At 41.6% G+C, this 17134-nt stretch overlaps 1 protein-coding gene and 1 long non-coding RNA gene across 2 annotated transcripts in view; one reads left to right on the top strand and one right to left on the bottom strand.

The window, feature by feature from the left end:
• The first annotated feature begins 678 nt into the window (after positions 1–678).
• Positions 679–7379, top strand: LOC113946022. Its single transcript, XR_003527266.1, has 3 exons — positions 679–753; positions 5103–5209; positions 7303–7379. It is a non-coding gene; the product is annotated as an uncharacterized LOC113946022 (long non-coding RNA).
• A 2137-nt stretch (positions 7380–9516) lies between these two features.
• Positions 9517–17134, bottom strand: part of FAM19A1 (family with sequence similarity 19 member A1, C-C motif chemokine like) — a 221725-nt gene continuing 214107 nt past the window's right edge. Inside the window, exon 5 of the mRNA XM_027640724.1 lies at positions 9517–13339. Coding sequence (XP_027496525.1) covers positions 13322–13339 — 18 coding nt within the window. The 3' untranslated portion in view covers positions 9517–13321. The remainder of the gene's footprint in view (positions 13340–17134) is intronic.

Here is a 17134-nt window from a genome sequence, read left to right as displayed (position 1 = left end):
TGAAATGTTAAAAAGAGCAGGGATTTTCCTGAAAGACATTTTCTTAATTTTTCCCTTTGGTATTTTCAAATGATACTACCTAGCTGCTGTGACATAAGGTAACCCTATCTTGTGCTGAGAACTGTTTGTCTTTTGTTATTAGCTCTGTTCCAGAATAAACAGTTGGAAATGTCCTACTCATTCATATTATTGTCGTGTTTCACATTTGGGCTGTGCCTGTAAGGTGTGCTGGAGTAAGTCCTGATGTACAGATACATATGGATTAAAGGGTGTTTTTGTGTGTTTGGCAGAAAATGGTGGTAAAATTTCTTTGAGAGACATAGGCTGTGCTCTCCCAGTTGCCTTTTGCCCTTCTGTGATACAAAGACAAAAGCCAAAATGTGTGTGAATGTTCTGCAAACTCATGGTCTCGTATGTGATGTGAATAAAAGCGGGCTCAATGCAAACTTGTCACATCTATGGCATCACTTCCAGGAGAAGCTCTGATTGACAAAACCATGGTCCCACCAGCCCTCTACTTGCTTCCTACAAGGAACTCAGGTCTACCAACATATGAGAACTCCTAATCTGTGTCAGACAAATTGTGGCAGCAGGTCAGGGATTTTCCCTGGCATGGAGATGGTGATAACCTCCAGGTACAGTGACATCATCTCCTGGCGCAGCGGTGTGAGGAGGATCTCTGACCACAGAGTAACACTAACAAAAGTGACTCTGATCTTCCCAAGGGTTCAGTCTCTCTGCATGAATGCAAAGGTGAAGGGGTGATGCAGCAGGAGCCACCAGGCTGGGCAGGAATTCTGCAGGCTGTGGAGAAGTGGGCTCCAACGGCAGCTGGAGCTGAAAGGGAGCGTCACCCGTCTCTTTGAGGGTTTCCTTGCTGAAACATCTTCTCCCTCAGGCTAAGTGGTTCATGGCTCTCGGCTTGTTGCTGTTACAAGACATTTATGTTTCATGGCAGATGGTCCACTGCACAACTTATTCTTTTTTTTTTTTTTAAACTAAGGTAGAGCAGCAGGCTGTGGTTCAGTCTCAGGTAGATACAGGTTGAGATTTCAGTATTATATCTTTAAAAGAAATGGAAGGGAAAAAAAGGGGTTGAGAGAGAAATATTTTCATAGTCACAAGATTTGTCTGTTTTATACTATATTTGGCATGTATTTTGTGAAGGCCAGAATATGGTTTTGCAAGCACCTTTAGAAAAGTGTTAAAATACAAAATAATGAGTGGACAGTACTGTACTTTGTGACTGTAGGTATGAAAATACACTGACTTTAAGCCGAGCTGCATGGAATTTGACCTTGGCAAAAATGATGATGTTTCTCCACTTCCTTTCTGACCTCTGCCTTTTCAGACAATTTTCAGATTTAATTTACAATGCATTTCCATATACAGAGGAAAAGTGCTACAACTTTATCTGTCCGAGGAGTCCCAGTAGTCTCAGCTCACCAGATGTCCTCACTCATTTAAGCAGCACATAGAGCTTTGCTTAGTATGATAATTTTGAAAAGCAATGAGTGTGGGGAGACATAATGAAGAGTTAGAGGTAGTGGCTATAAGGGTAAAATGTTTCAAGGAAAAGATCAATTGTTGTGTGTCCAGCTGCATTACCATAACCGTGGGCATTAATTGTTGTGCAAACACCTACAGGTCACTCTGAGCATAAATTATGTTTTGATTTCTTTTCTTAAGAGCAGAAACCTGATCAATAACCTTCCCTTGAAAGCAGGACCTCACTGCAGGCAAAGTCTTTATTTTGACTCAAACCCTTGTGATTACCAGGTGGGGTTTGCTGCAGCAGGGATTGCACATGGCTCTGGGGTGAGAAGGTTTGTCACCCATTGCACCAACCCACACCAGGGCTGGTGAGAGTCACTACCCCAACCACCAGCATCTCCTCTGAGCACAGAACTGCCAGACTTATTGCTGGGGAACAAAATCTTACTTGCTGCAGATGAAGGGAGGGTATGAAGGACATTTTTTGCAGTCATGCCTTCCTGCTCCCAGGAGGAGGAAGAACTGACCTGTTTGTCCAGTGACTCCTTTTCGCAGCATTCTGATTTTCACTGTATTTGTGTCCAGCCCTTGGGCCCTGCCAGGCTCCACCAGCCAAGGTCAGGTTTCACCCTGAGAGCAGCTGAATGCAGCCCTGTCTCCAGGAGCTCTGTAAGAGGCTCTCTCACTCAGTTCCTTTCCTCATCAGAGAGGGTGGAGGTCCCACAGCCCCTGGTAGTGAGAAGCCAGAGGGAGAACATTCCCAGTTATCCTGCAGGGGCCTCACCTTAGAGGCTTCACTGTGAGGTTCCACTCCACGTCCAAGAAATAAAGGCTGAAAGGCAAACCCAAAGTTCATGTTTCCTAAAGAAGTTGAAATCTAAGAATCCACATAGTTACATGAGTATTTTCCCCTTAAGGAATGTTGGGGTTTTAAAGCTTAAAATACATTCACCTCCCCTCCAATAACTTGCTGAAATAGTAAGAAATTCTCAATCTTACTCAAGCTCACAGTAAATTTTTTTTGCCTTATATTTACGGCAAGGTCAATTTTTTCTCCCTGAATTTTCTTGCATATAATTCATTTGAATGGGGTGGCTTCTATGTCATCTTTAATCTTCTAAATGTATCTTAAGTCCAAATTATAAATCCTAGAAAGGAGTGACCCATAATGAATTCTTAACCACAACTTTATGGCAGAACAAATATACTTTTCAAATATGCAAACTGTTAAATGTTTTCTTATCATACTAAAAGTGTGAATTAAATTATAATATGATGAAAAAGTAGCAGTTTGCAGTAATTCCACATGTGGCAAATCTTCAGTAGTGCATAAAATTATTCAGTGAACTGTGGAAAACATCAGAGCAATTCTAGCCTTAAAGCTTTTCTTCCAACAACCAAAAAGTGCCAAAAACAAGCAAGCATAGCTAAGCATTTCATCTTGGAAGCAGCTTATTGAATTAATAAGACAAGTCAATTAATGTAATGCTCTGTTGCTTCGGGATAAAACATGAAAAGGAAAAATATGGAGCTGTTTACTGTAGTGAGATCAAGCAACCATGAAGTCTGTAAAGTTAAAGTTGCTCATTTCTCTAAATCCTAAGGAAATGATCAGCATAGCCATTGTATATACTCACTTTATATGTAAGTCAGGAGGGAGATATGGATCTTCTGCTGTCCAGACAGGGGTTTTAATATCAATTTGCTCCTCCTGTGAGTCTTGTTTACCTCTGTACTGCTTAGCTTGAAACTGTGTGGCTGGAATAATTCACATTGGTCAAACATTGGAACTGCCTGCCCAGGGAAGTGGTAGAACCACCATCCCTGGAAGTATTTAAAAAATCTGTGAATGTGACACTTAGGGACATGGTTTAGGGGTGGGCTTGGCAGTGCTGGTGGGACTTGAGGATCTTAGAGATCTTATCCAACCTTATTGATTCTGTGTTGGGTTATGTTTGGTGGGCTCAGATGTGTCTGAAGGCATTAAGTGCTGAGGAAAGTTACCTATAATGTCTCCAGGGTATTTTCCATGGGTACACCCAGTTTTGTAAAGCATTGTAGAGCAGTGAAGAAAATCAAGAGCTGCAGGTAGAAGCTGTAATTCAAGCACAGCAGCCGGTGTTTAAATCATGGCAAGGTCCTGACAAATTGAAAGTTAAGGCTGGTAATCTTTGCTTTCAGGTCAGTTCTTCAATTTTCATTTAACTTAATGCTAGGCTTGTATGTGCTCAGAAATCTTGATTTTAGGTGTCTGTGAAAAAGTGCCTGAGAAGGATGGTGTCAATTAATGGTGAACAGCTGGTTTTCCTGTGTAATAGACCATATCTTCCCAGAAATCCTCATTATGCAAGCTTTGGGGTTGACTTGAAAAAATAATGATAATCCTGATCAAGAACTTTACCAGTTGTAAACTCTTACTTTTCAAATCTTCTGCCCAAACCACTGCCTTGATTGCAAGACACTAATTAGATCAGTTTTAAAAGGACTGCTGGGGGTTAATGAGGACTACAGAAAGGTACTGGCTGTTGGTAGAGATGAGTACCTCAATTATTCAGGCATAAGATGACTTTCATGTCTGACAGCAATTTGTGAAGAACAACTCTCTCATAGCTATTCTGGCAAAATTCTGTTGGGAGTGTAAGGGCAGCAGGTGAAAGGGAAGCTGGAGACAGCAACACAGACCAGGTCTACGCTCATTTCAGGTGATGATGTTGGGTTTTTGGGATGCCTTTGCAAGTGCCAAGTTTTCAAATGGTAAAGCTACAAGAGTTGCTTAAAGGTGGAGTTACCATAGTCTCCAGGGAGATGTGTGGAGTATATTAAGGGAAGAGCATGAGGACTAGAAATCAATGACAACTATGTGTTAAACTAGTTTTAGTTTTGGGCTAAACTATTTTGGCAGTTTTAAGCTGCTATTCCTAATTTTGCCCCCAGATCTTCAACAGCACTGACTGTAAGAAATCCTGTCATCCTTATTTGCCTTTACAGCTTTATTCCATGGTGGAAAAAGGGATATATTGTGGTCCCTTCACATGTATTTGTTGTAGTTTTCTGCTAGATGCACAGTTGAGATGTTATTGTTGGGAAGAGCCACTGTGGCACACTTGAGAGCTTTTGAGGGACATCTTTAACTCCAAGATTTCATAGATCATGTGCAATGAGCAGTCACAAAAGTCACAATACAAATTATTATTGGGGGAAGAAGACATTTTTAGCTCAGCTGTGGGGCTGCAAAGCAACATTCTGAACCAGCAAATACTGTGGGTTAAATCCACTGATAAGGGAAACTGAGGTAATTTGGCAGAAACTGTCAAAAAATATCAACCCTTGCTATCCAGTCCTCTGGGGTGAATTGAGTGACTTCAGCCTGGAGAATCCTTCTAGGCAGCAGGTACATCTATGTGTGTAGGTAACTCTTTCCTGTTTTGCTCTCATCCCTGTTGTTCTCCTCACCTTGCTAGATATTGCTGAAATTTTTGCCGTACTCTCCACTGAGGTCAGTGCCTAAAGGATAAGGACTAGCAACAAATATTAAACCATCTAACATGAATATTAATTTGTCTAATATGTGAATACCTGAAATATCAATTCAAAGTTGGATCTTTCAGTTTCTGTTGCCCAGGGTTGGTGTTGACTGTAACAAGATACTGCTGAAAAGAGCATTGCAAGGTGGAAGTCACAGACTATATGGATACAACATCTATAGGGAAGAATGGTAGGATTGGGCCCACTATTTGGAAATCTCCAATTCTGCTCAAATCAGAGAAATAGAAGCAAGTTACAGGAGCTAGAACTGTAAACAAATCAAAGTCTTCTGACATCTAAAAAAAAAAAGTTGATATAAAAAAGGTGTTTCAGTTAGAGGAGTAGATTGGAATACTGTTTATAATCCCACAGTGAAGCTAATGATGAGATTAGCTTTGCTGAATAAAACCAACAGGCCCTTATCATCTGTCTTGTTTTCTATGCCAAGTAAAAGAATAGGCTTTTGTGTAAGCAAAGTATCATTTTCTCTGCCTCGGACAAAGCCAGGGTGGAGATGGACTAAAAAGGCTATAATAATGTCTAGAAATCAAATGCTGAGAGAGTAGAAAAGCTGATAGAGAACATGATATTCCTATAACAATCACATTTCAACACAGAGGAGCAGAAAAAGCTCCTGTAGACTAGCAAGAGTTTTTGGGCTTTGGGTGCCAGAATTCCCTCCTGCCCTTGCATTTATGAGCCTTCCCTCTCTCCAGCTCAGGAGAAGGCAGTGCTAGGATGTACCAACTAGGGATATGGTGATTTTCCAACTTTTTTTCATCACGTCACTGGGTTTTTTTCTCTTTTGAAGCCATAAGATCTTGGAACTCAAGGCCAGAAGAAAATGAAGCCAAGCGAGTGACGCACTCATTGAAGCTGCCTCTCAAAGACACATACCCAGACTGTGTTACTTCTCTGTTGCATTAGTAGTTGCTACTTAGCTTATGTGTATTTGAGCCTGCTGGCCAAACAGAAAGGGGGAAAACAGCCAAGATGCAGCCTGGTTGTTGCTCTTGAGCAGCTTTGAACATCTATGCTGTCAAACTCTGCTCAAAGAGCAGGAAATTGTAATGAGGTTGTGGGCCTTCCTCAGCGGAAAATCTTTATTTGGACTGTTGTACTGTGTTGCAAAGTCTTGAGTGCTGTTATCATACCTACTCAACCAGTCAAATTCAGTAACATCAGGGAAGGTTGGTGGAATACAAATCTGCTTACACCGAGTCCAGTGAAGCCCCTTTGGTGCTAAATGCTAAACTTGACACTGGCAGAATTAAAGAAAAGCTGGAGGGTGCCTGGAGGTTTCACTGAGAGGCAGTGAAATCTTTGTGACATGTCTCCTTCCCCGCTTGTGTTCATTACTGTGACTTAAATGGATCTCAAGGTGACCTCTCAGTTCCTGTTCCAGAAGCAAAGCCGGTGGAAGATTTTGACAAGGACTTGAATTCAAGAGCCAAGTGTGTTTTTCCTTTTAAGATTTTTAGCTGATCTTTGGCATTAATTCAGTATTGAAGTTCTTCAGGTTGCAGGATGCTTTGAAGGCTGATGTTTTGTTTCAAAGATACTTCCAGGGAATATTGCTTTAAACAGAGAAGGACAGAGAGACCATTGTCTTTAGCCTGTAACACTTCCTAACTGTTTCTCTGCTTTATATCATGTCCGTGGGAAACTAGTAGGGATTTAGGGACTTGGGGCCAGATCTGTAAAAACTCTGGACTATTTTACATGGGATACAATGTCCACTAGCCTAGATAGCAGAGTCTTTCAGAAAGAAAATATAAAGAGCACCAGGAAAGAAAATGCTCAGGAAAAAAAGCATTGGGAAAGGCTTCCCAGGGAAGTGGTGGAATCACTGCCCCTGGAAGCTTAAAAAAATATATAGATGTGGTGCTTAGAGATACAGTTTAGTGGTGGATCTGACAGTGCTGGGTTAATGGTTGGTCTTGATGATCTTAGAGGTCTTTTCCAACCTCTATGATTCTGTGACGTGTCTGTGTCTGTGCTTGGATCCCACACTGTGCATTTCACAGCAGCTTGGCCTGTTCTTCAGTCTCTATTTCAAGTCCAAAAAAAGTCTGATCAAATAATAGTGGTAAATTTTCCTCTTGCAGAGGCATAAACTGATGGCAAGCCCTCAATAGTCAGTGTGCTGAGTTCTTGGTTCTGTTCAAGGTACAAGAGACCTTCAGAAAAACAACAAACAGAATGGGTTCAGTGAAGGTGAGGAGCTGACAATTAACTCCTCTGCTGCAAATCAAACACCAGGAGTATCTTCTTTGTACACAGGACACACTTGAGATGGACCCTGTGGCCCTGAGCTGGGGATGGCTGGTGTGCGAAGTGAAATATGGGGAGCTGCTGGCACGAGTTGGCATCTTGCCTTCCAAAGCACACAGGAAAAAGGAAAAGAAAGAAGATGACATAAATCACTGTTGCTGGGAACAGCTCCCTGAAAATAGGTCTTTTCTTTAGTCTGTGGGGCAGCAGTGGTAATAAAAGACTAATAGAGATGGATGAATGCAATTGAGTGGTGTGAAAGAGAGGGGATGAGATGAGATGAAAATGAAATGAAATAGGAAATGAAGAGGAATGGCAGGTGGGAGGAAGAATTTGCATATTCCCCTGAGCAATATGTTAGGCTGTGCATAGTTTGCTTCATATCTAGTTGGGCCTCCCCCTAGATTCTAACTGAATCAAGGATGGTTATCTGAGAAAGAAAACAGATGACAAATAATGGGAAGCAAGTCAGTAACCTGATGCTCAAACATGTATATTGTTTCTGGTCATACAAACTGGATCATATTGCTGCACGATGGGAAAATAAAAATAATCTGACTATGAGTGTTGGATGAAAAGATGCCACATCCAGGCCTGTCATGGGGTTTCCTCTGCACATTTCTGAGTTGCACACAGTAATTAGAGGTTCATGTCAAGCAACAGCAAAAGGTTTTAGCAAAGATCTGCCAAGTGTGTCCACAGACGAATATTTGTCAAAAAGAAAGCAATTTCCCTGCCCCCTCCCATGACTTAGTATTCTCTCCCCTGGCAGCAGTGCTCGCATTTTCAGGGGAGAAGTTATTTGTGCTTCTTGTTGTCTGCTGCAGGCATTTTTCTGGTGTGAGGGAATGTGTGCTTTCTCTGCTCAAAGTCAACTTTTACATGAAAATCGCTCTATTGGGTGGGCATCTTCCAGCAGTTGTGACCTCCAGAAGAAGGCCAGAAGGTTGGCCAGGCTTGTTTCTCAGCCCATCAGGGTTAAGCACAGACATTTCTGTGCCTTTTTCCATCTCTGCTCTCATCTGAAAGGCTCAAAGCACTTCCTACTGTGGAGCCATGAAACCAAAATAGGGCAGGGCTGTGTCCCTGTTGGAGCAAAAGATGTTGGAGTAGATCTACTGGTGGTCTCCCATGCATCAGGGGTTTGAAAATCCCAGCTGAAGGGAGGTGCACAAGCTCTGATCAGTTGGTGCTTGCAGATGATTGTCCACACTTGATGCAGGCTCCCTAATTCTGCTGTGACGTGAGCTAAAAGCCAGGGTCTGCTGTCAGCCAAATTTCACTGGTGTGAACTGTAGATGAACCATCTGCAATGATGACCTAAAATCCAGGAGTCCTCAGGTCTGCTGCCGTGTCTGCTGCAGATTTTTAGCATCACCTTGAGCAGGTCCCAGGTCTTACGAGTTTTGGTTTCCTGCCTGGAAAGCAGAGGATTCAGTTTCTTTTTCTCAGAGCACATATTTTTATAAAGTACAAATATTTGTGAAGTTAAGTGTTTTGACTGTGTGAGCCTCTCGGAGAAGAAACCATAAATATGTGTCAGGCCTATGATCTGAATTCAAATCGATGAACTAGAAAAAGTGTTGACAGCCTGAAACCAGCTGCCCTGTACACACATCTTCTGTCTACCTGAAAGATTATTTGTGGAGTGTGTTTCTATTTTTCTCTGACAAAAAATAGAATACCAAGCAAAGAAGCATGACCCATTTCTCTGTCAGGCTCTAAACCCTGCTTACTGGGATGTGACTGAGGTATTGATATAAGAGAAGTTCATTTTAGGCTACAATATTCATTGTGCCACTGAAGAAGAAACAAAGCCTGCCACCTTCAGATGAAATGGATGTGCTTTCCAAGCCAAAGTATGTTTATCTCCTCCACAACTTCTCTATGATCTGTAATTACATCGAGACCATATAGTGAAACAGAAAAGTTGCAAATGAAGAGAGTTAGGAATGTAACTAATCATTTTATAATAGGAAAACATACAAGCAATACACCACTGAAAGTACCTGCAAACTCTGTTAATAATCAATAGGTCTGATAAGAACATTGTTCTTCATAACTGCATCACCTTCAGTAATTTTTCATGGTCCTTCCTCTTGTAATGCCAAGTCTGGGTGCACATCATGGTGTTCATAATGTTGCCCATAGCAGTGGACTTTCCCCATGGGTCTTTTTTTTTTTTTTTTTTCAAATATAGCATATAGCATATTCAAAGCAATATCAAGTCATACCACACTGAGCTCTTTATTACCAGAGATTTTTGGACAGAAGCACATAATCTAGATTTTCTGAATCAATAGGCAGATGGTGACTACTTTTTTTTTTTTTTGCAATATTTTTTTCCAACTTGTACATTTTAGATTTACATAACTTGGTTTCACACATCTGAAGAAACACTGACATAAATCTAAGTTTATCTTCGATGCATTTACAAATATTTTTCTTTTTTTTTTTTTTTAATTTCCTGACATGTCTCTGTCTAGACTTCTGCCAGAAAGCAGGAACTTTAACTTTCTCCTCTGTTGACATAAATACCTTTTAATATTATGCAGAGAATGGCATGACTGTCACTTTCCCATGAGGATGTGGGACCCATTCACTCCCCCACTGAAACACATCAGCTTTCCATCAGCCAAGATAAGTAGCTCTGACATCTTCCTGCTACACACTGCATATCCCTGAAATACAGAATCTTTGTGACTCTAGGCTGGTTGAATCTTTTTGATTATTGTTTTCAGTTTGGTTCCCTGAAACAACGAAGGTTAGCTGCATCCGGCTCTTAATTTGACTTCATCTTCTATTACTCATTATTTTTTGCAAAGGCCTTAATTCCCCTCTAAAACATTTTAATTAAAACAGCAATTTCTCAGTGCTGCACTTCACGAGCAGATTTTGCAGCAACTTCAAAGAGACGCAGATGTTTACTGAATTTGGTGGGGTGATATTTGAGGCTGCCTACTGGCAAGGAAAAAATTCATAAACATCTCTGAGAAACTTTCCTTTGGTAATGACAACATTTCCTTCTTATATTTTAGCAAGTCTAATATTTCCCAATCTCAACAGGCATATTTCATAGGCACAGGCATAGGTACTGTTATCTACTCACAGTCTGAGCCCTGTGGGATGCACTGCTTTGGGGTAAATACCTCCCAGTGCTGTCACCTCAGGCTTTGGCAAAGGGTACAGGACGCTGTGTGTTAGTTTGCTCTGTGCATGTCCTCTTATGGAGTATCAGGAGACTGGGAATAAGGAAACCAAAGTTCAGTTTCTGCTCAAATTTTCCACAGCCCTCCAGTGTGATTTTGAGTGGCTGTTTAGCTTTGGGTGCCTCAGTTCCACCTGGTAAAGGGGTGATAACACATCCTGGCTTTGGATTGACTGAGCTCCTGGTGGCAGGGTCTGTCTCCCTGTGCACCAAGGGCTTCTGAGCTTGAGAGGGTCTTGGGGTTTTTAAAGTGCTGTTCAAGTAAAATTCAGAAATGCTAATTTATTTTGAGGGGTTTTTCCTTGTGGCAGGTGAGCCTGGAGGGGGTCTGATGATCCCATTTGGGACCACACATATGGATAACTCTCTGAATTGAGATGATGGTACTAGGGACACCTGGCCACAGCAGTCTATGTCTAAAACACAGACTAGGGTTCAGGTGTCTCCTGTGGTTTGTAGAGCTGTAGCCAGAAAATACATGGCCTGTCCATGGGACACCCGGGAGGCTTGTCTCTGTGTGCTAGGATCTACACCTGGTGGTGAGGCTCATGCTCCTTTCTGTGCACAGTAGAACCACAGAATGTTTAAGGTTGGAAATGACCCCTAAAATCATCGAGGCCAAGCGTTAACCTCACACTGCCATCTTCACACTAGACCATGTCCCCAAGTGCCACACTGAGATGTTTTGCCAACACTTCCAGGGATGGTGATTTTACCTCTTTCCTGAGTAGCCTTTTTCTTCCCTGGATACCTTTCACTCATCTCTTTTTGAAGGGGAGATAAATAGAATTACTTGGAAACAGCTTATCCCTTTCCACTGTGAGCGTCAGGCAAAGACCAGCATGGAAAGCTGGCGTGGAGTATGGCGTGACACGTCATGTAGCTGCTTTAACCTACAGTGTAATTACAGTGACAATTTCTGCCTCTTGAAGCATCAGGATTGAAGTGGTTACCCTGAAGGAGAAAGAAAGTTAGCGGGAGAATTGCGACCAAATCTAGGCTGGGAAGTGCAGCACTTCCTCCGCATTGGATTAAAAGTGATCAGCATGGCCAAAGGGGTCCTGTGAGAGACAGGTAAGTAGGCTGAAAAAAAATTGGAAATATTAAAGAAATGAAGCTAGACTGGATAAAACTAGTTTTACAATTCCCTATTCCTCTTTGATTTGGTAGCATTAGGTGGACTCAAGGGTAGATTGCGCAGACTTATGCGTGACAGCAAGACACTTTTCCACATGAATAAACCCCCTGGAATTAATTGGACCGCTCACAAAAGTGCCTGGGAATGTGCACTAGGCTTGCACATTTCAACCCTCAGATCTGATCTTTCTTCAGCAGTGCAGGAGCCAGGCTGCCTGGTGAACAGCAACAGCTCAGCTAGAAATGGGAGTTCAAACCACTCACAGTGAGTGGGTCCATGTCTCTGTGGACACATCCTTGCTGGGGAGCATCTCAGCTCAGCTGAATTCTCCTTGGTAAGAAACATTAAAACTAAGCTGAAGGAAACTATTCCTGAAATGAAAGCAGGGCTCAGCCACAAGTCTGTGCTTACCACAAACTGTCCCGTGTTTGCTGTGCCATGCCATTGCCCACATGTCCACTTTTAGCTGGTGGCAAATGCTCTCAATGAGAATTAGCCTGACCTGCAACGAGGGAAACTTAAATTTAGGTAGTTCTTCCATGTGTGCTGTAGGATAAGAGCACACAGCCAGGCAGTCCCTTGTGTTGGGATGTGCCTGAGCATTCGGGGTGTCCACAGAGGCATTTGCTTCAGCTGAGGTGCTTGTTCACCAGTGGCAAATGGGCTCCTGAAAAAGCAAACCGTGTGCAAAATTCCCCTCATGTGTTGGTCTGGAAAGAAATAGCTTTGTTGTTGTTTCAATGAATTAGTGAGCCAACAATGCAAAGCTTTGGAGGTGGTTACTGGGTTTTTACTGGAGTCTCTAAGAGCTATACAAAGTCTGAAGACATTGTATGTACAGTACATCTTTAATAAGAAGGGAGCTCACAGTCTACCAAACTCTGCCAAATAAACTTTTAATACATACTGTACTTCACTCAGTAGTTGTCCATCTCTTCTTCATGGAATATCTAACAGCTCTAAAAATTTTTTCTTGGAAGAGGATAGAATTATCATTGTTATATATCAATCAAGTATGGTTAATGAAGCAAAGCCAGCATGCTAGTATTGCACAGGGGGAAAAGCCTCCAGAACACAAAGTGAAACAACAAATGCCCTCAAAATTCTGCCAAAGGGAACAGGAAGCTCTGGATGCCACATCAGTAGGATTCGTGTAGCTCTTAGGCGTCCTTGTACCACAGCAGGTTTGCTTTGCCTCTTCTCTGCCACATTTCTCTCTCAAACAGGAAGGGAACTTCCAGACCATTACAAAAAAGGAAAAAAAAAATTACAGCAGCTGCAGCAAAGTGTGGTACTATTCAATTTCTTGAAGAGCGAGGCTTTTATTTCAAAATATCATATATTAATATATATATATTTCTATATATATATACTTTAACTGGTATAAAGTAAATTGTAGATCCAAACTCATACTGTTGTTTGTACTTCGCAATCTCGGAAACTTTAGCAAAGGAACCATTTTCTTCATTTTTTTATTTTCAGCTGTCAAAAATCAGGGGCATTATTTCCACCGAATACTTTCTTTCCCACAGTAAAGCCACTGTTGTTATCTGGTAAACAGTCAAAGTGCAAATAAGAAATCCATTTGGCTTGTAAATGCTGAGATGGTTTTAAACTTTCCATACTTTGTCCTCATCCATCAGCAGGGCTTTCACTGCCTCCGTGCAGACGCAGGTGCTCTGTTAAGTCCTCGGGTGGATCTGCAGTGAGAAAATAAAAAAGAGTCAGTTATGTAAAATATGCTATTTTTTTAATGTATTCTTTTGGGAAAGAAAGACCCAGGCTCTGTGGCATAAGGGTGAGCTATATAGCTGAGTTTAAATTGCAATACTGGGGGTGTGTGTGTCTTTTCTGTCAGGGCTGCAAGAATGTAAGGACATGCAAAAGACAGACCCTGAGCAAACTCCTGCCTGTGTGCTGGGAGATGCTGGATGTGCATCAACCACCTGGGTTGGTGGTGCAGGAGATCATAGAATACCAGAACATCTTGGTTTGCAAGGGAGCTTAAAGATCATCTCATTACACCCCCTGCCATGGGCAGGGACACCTTCCACTATCCCAGGTTGCTCCAAGCCCCCTCCAACCTGGCCCTGAAAACTTCCAGGGATGGGGCAGCCACAGTTTCTCTGGGCAACCTGTGCCTGGGCCTCACCACCCTCACAAGGAAGGATTTCTTCCTGGTATCTAATCTAAACCTGCTGTCTTTGAGTTTGAAGCCATTCCCCTGGAGTAGGGGAAGGGAATGACAGAAGGCCCTGGTGCCAACGTGCTCTTTGCTGTGGGATGAGATTAGCAGAGGCTGCTGAGAAACGTGATGCTCAGGTGCCTCAGGGAACCACAGAATGCCCTGCATTTCTCTGATGGCAATATATGTGGAAAACCAAGTGTTTCTCTGGAAACTGGGGGGTGGGTGGGCTGTCATGCAGGGTGCAGGCTGTGAAGGTGGAGAGGTCCTTTGAGCTGAGCTGCTCTGCAAGTCCTCAAGTGCTCAACGCTTTAATATCCATCCTCCAGATTATCAGCAACACCCAGCCTGAGATGCTGCTCTTCTATTTCCCCTGGTGCCAGTTGCTCTGCTGAAACGTGGTGATGCAATCTCCAGGCAGGTCCCAGTACAGCTCCAAGGGCCCCATGTTTTTAAGGAAAGCACTGAAAGTTATGTTCTTAAATTAAAAAAAAAAAAAAAACAACAACAAAAAAAACCCCAAAAAACCCCCCACAAATCCAACCAAACGAACAAAAAAAGGAGTGACTAGAGATTCAAAAAAAAAGCATTGAACCTGTTCCAAAAACTGAATGACAAAATGATTTCTTTCCAGTGTTGTTTGTCACCTGCCTGACCATCAATAGAAAACAAATTGATTTACAGAAGCTGTGAGCTCTGTATCTTTGGCTTTAAAAACTTAATTAGTGAGCTATGCTAAAGGACTAAACACAGAAAGAGGATGTGCTGGCAAAGACTTCACTGGATATGTTGTCCACCTCCTTCTGACATTAATCAGTATTAATCACCCTAGAAAATGATACATATTGTGTATATACATGTATTCATAAATATATACATGCACACATGCTTATATGTGATTTATTGTGGGCCTGGAAGAATATACTGATGGGTATTTTAATCCTGAGATTCACATATGTGAATGTTTTCCTTGTCAGGGCAGCAGCTGCCCAACATAAATGTATTTAGTGTAAGGAAAAGTCTTCATTAAAATAGTTCACAGCGTGTACAGACTTGCTCTAGCTTTTTGGCTCATCACCACAGATATAACTAGGTTGTGGACTGACTTGTCTTGTTTTTTTCTGCTTTCTTAACTTCCTTAACTACATAAATTAGACACACATGGCCCAATCTTGTGGCCTGGACCATGGTCAGTACAGATTGCATTGTAATCTCTTTCTCTGCTGCCATCTGAAATGGCCAAACTAAGGAAAAAAAGTCTGTTTCAGGATCTGATTGCTTCCATTACTTTACATTTATGTTGCCAGAGTTGACACAGCAGTACAGATTCTAGCAAAGTTTCAGGGACTAAGAAGTAGAATTTTTACTCAGAAAATGCAAGAGACAGTTGCTAAGCACATCATGTCATGTTGCCTTTGTCAGTTGGGTTCTGTAATGATATTTTAAAGCAACAAAGCAAAATTCTACTGGAAGCAGCACCATAAGGTACTCCCCTCACAAGCTAATTAAAATAACTCCTGTGGGTAAATGAAGAAATATTTTTTTTCAGTTCTGAGCATTCACTCTGCAAGTATTTAATTTAAATGAAATACAATAATGCATACTGAATAGATTGGACCATACATCTGCATATTAATGAAGCTGCTAAATTTCTAGCAATCACTTCTATCGCCTAAAACTAGTTTATATGATGAGGACTGGGGGAGTTAAGAGTAGGACAGTTTGACTTGAAAAAAGTAAATGCAATTCCTAAATTATATAACTTGCAGACAGAGTGCAGAAGGAATGAATTATTGCATAAGATACTTCATGTTGCTTCTTATTTCTTCAACATCACTTTCTTCCGTTTTAACTCCTCAGTTCAGTGAGAAAAAATGTTGCCTCAATGGAAAGGACATGTAGTAAGTTTGTGTTTTGGGATTTTTTGACTGCACTGCAAGGCACATACATTAGGGCACAGCCTTCCAGTGGTGCTGCACTGTGACATGATCAGCTGAGAGCACAGAAGGATTTGCAGCAACAACCATGAAACTGAGTCATGATATCATAATTCCCTCCATGCTTTCTTCATGTTTCTAAGAGATGACAGGGACAATATGGATCCTGTTTTGGGGAGTTACTTCCTGCCTTCTGCAAAGGAAATCTCCTAAATTAGCAGATATCCTAATAATTTAATGTGTTGGTGTGATTAGCCATGCCAGGAGGCAGAGCTCAAGAAGCTGGAGGTGCAATACAAATCCTTCATCCTAGTGTAGATCATAGGGAGGGAAAGAAAAGAATTCAGGTGGCATGGGGGTCAGTTAGGGTAAAATCTCCTCCTTCAACAAAAAGCCTAAAAGACATGAAAAATGACTAGCGTTAGGATTGCAGAAAAAGGAAGAAGTCAGAAAATCATGACACTAAGCATGTTCCTGTGAATTAACAGCTGGGTATGAGTACGTAGAATTTTTTAATAAATAGGGGAAAATGTCTTGAAAATATGCCCTTTTTTTTTTTTTATTTAGCAGGTTTCAAAAGATATTTTCCACTTCACAGAATATTAAAATTTATGTATTTATAAGAAATACTTTGAGTTGAAAATCGTGTAATTTTTTTGGAAAAAAAATCAATTGTGGTATGAAAATAAGTTAATTAAAATTGTTGAATACAGGTATAGGTGGCAGCTTTAAGCAAATGGTTGTGAAAAAAAATCTCTCAATGAGAAAGAAAAGCTAAAGTCTGTTTTTGAAAAACACTTTTATTCCCAAGGCAATCTCCTAGTGGGAGAAGTTTAGGCAGCTCATTCACATTCTTTCTTTGCAGCCCCATCTCTGTGTTTTCCTGGTATTGTGTGGTGAAAGCTGCTGTCTCCTGTTGGCTTGTGTTACCTGAACCTTTAGCTTCTCAAGAACATGTCACTAATGGGTTCATGGGGCTAGAGCTGCTCTGAAGTCAGACCTGACATGCAGACAGTGAGTTGAGTGCTCTGTCTCAAAGCCCTTGTACAGCTGCTACCACAGATGTGGCCTGGAACAGCCAAGGAATGGATGTAGGATAATATTCTTCCCTTTAGCCACCAGAAAGGGATTCAGTGAGGTGCACTAGGGGTTTTCTTAGAGGTAAAAATGTCTTTTAGAAAGTAGCCTGGCAATTCAGCTGCTCCAACCTGCTGGTTACCAAGCCTGGATTCAGCTGAACAGGCTGATCCAGCTGAATTTTCACCAAATTATGGCCAGAAGCATTGAGTGACTGGGGAGGTGTGCAGTGATCCTTTAAGATTTTTACAGCAGATATGATGATGGAAAAGACATGGGTGAGCAATCATTAGTGA

Source organism: Corapipo altera, unplaced genomic scaffold (genome assembly GCF_003945725.1).
Source record: "Corapipo altera isolate COAL_440 unplaced genomic scaffold, ASM394572v1 55, whole genome shotgun sequence".
Classification (NCBI taxonomy): domain Eukaryota; kingdom Metazoa; phylum Chordata; class Aves; order Passeriformes; family Pipridae; genus Corapipo; species Corapipo altera.
The sequence above is the reverse complement of the archived record's forward strand: the minus strand, read 5'-3'. Positions and strand labels throughout refer to the sequence as shown.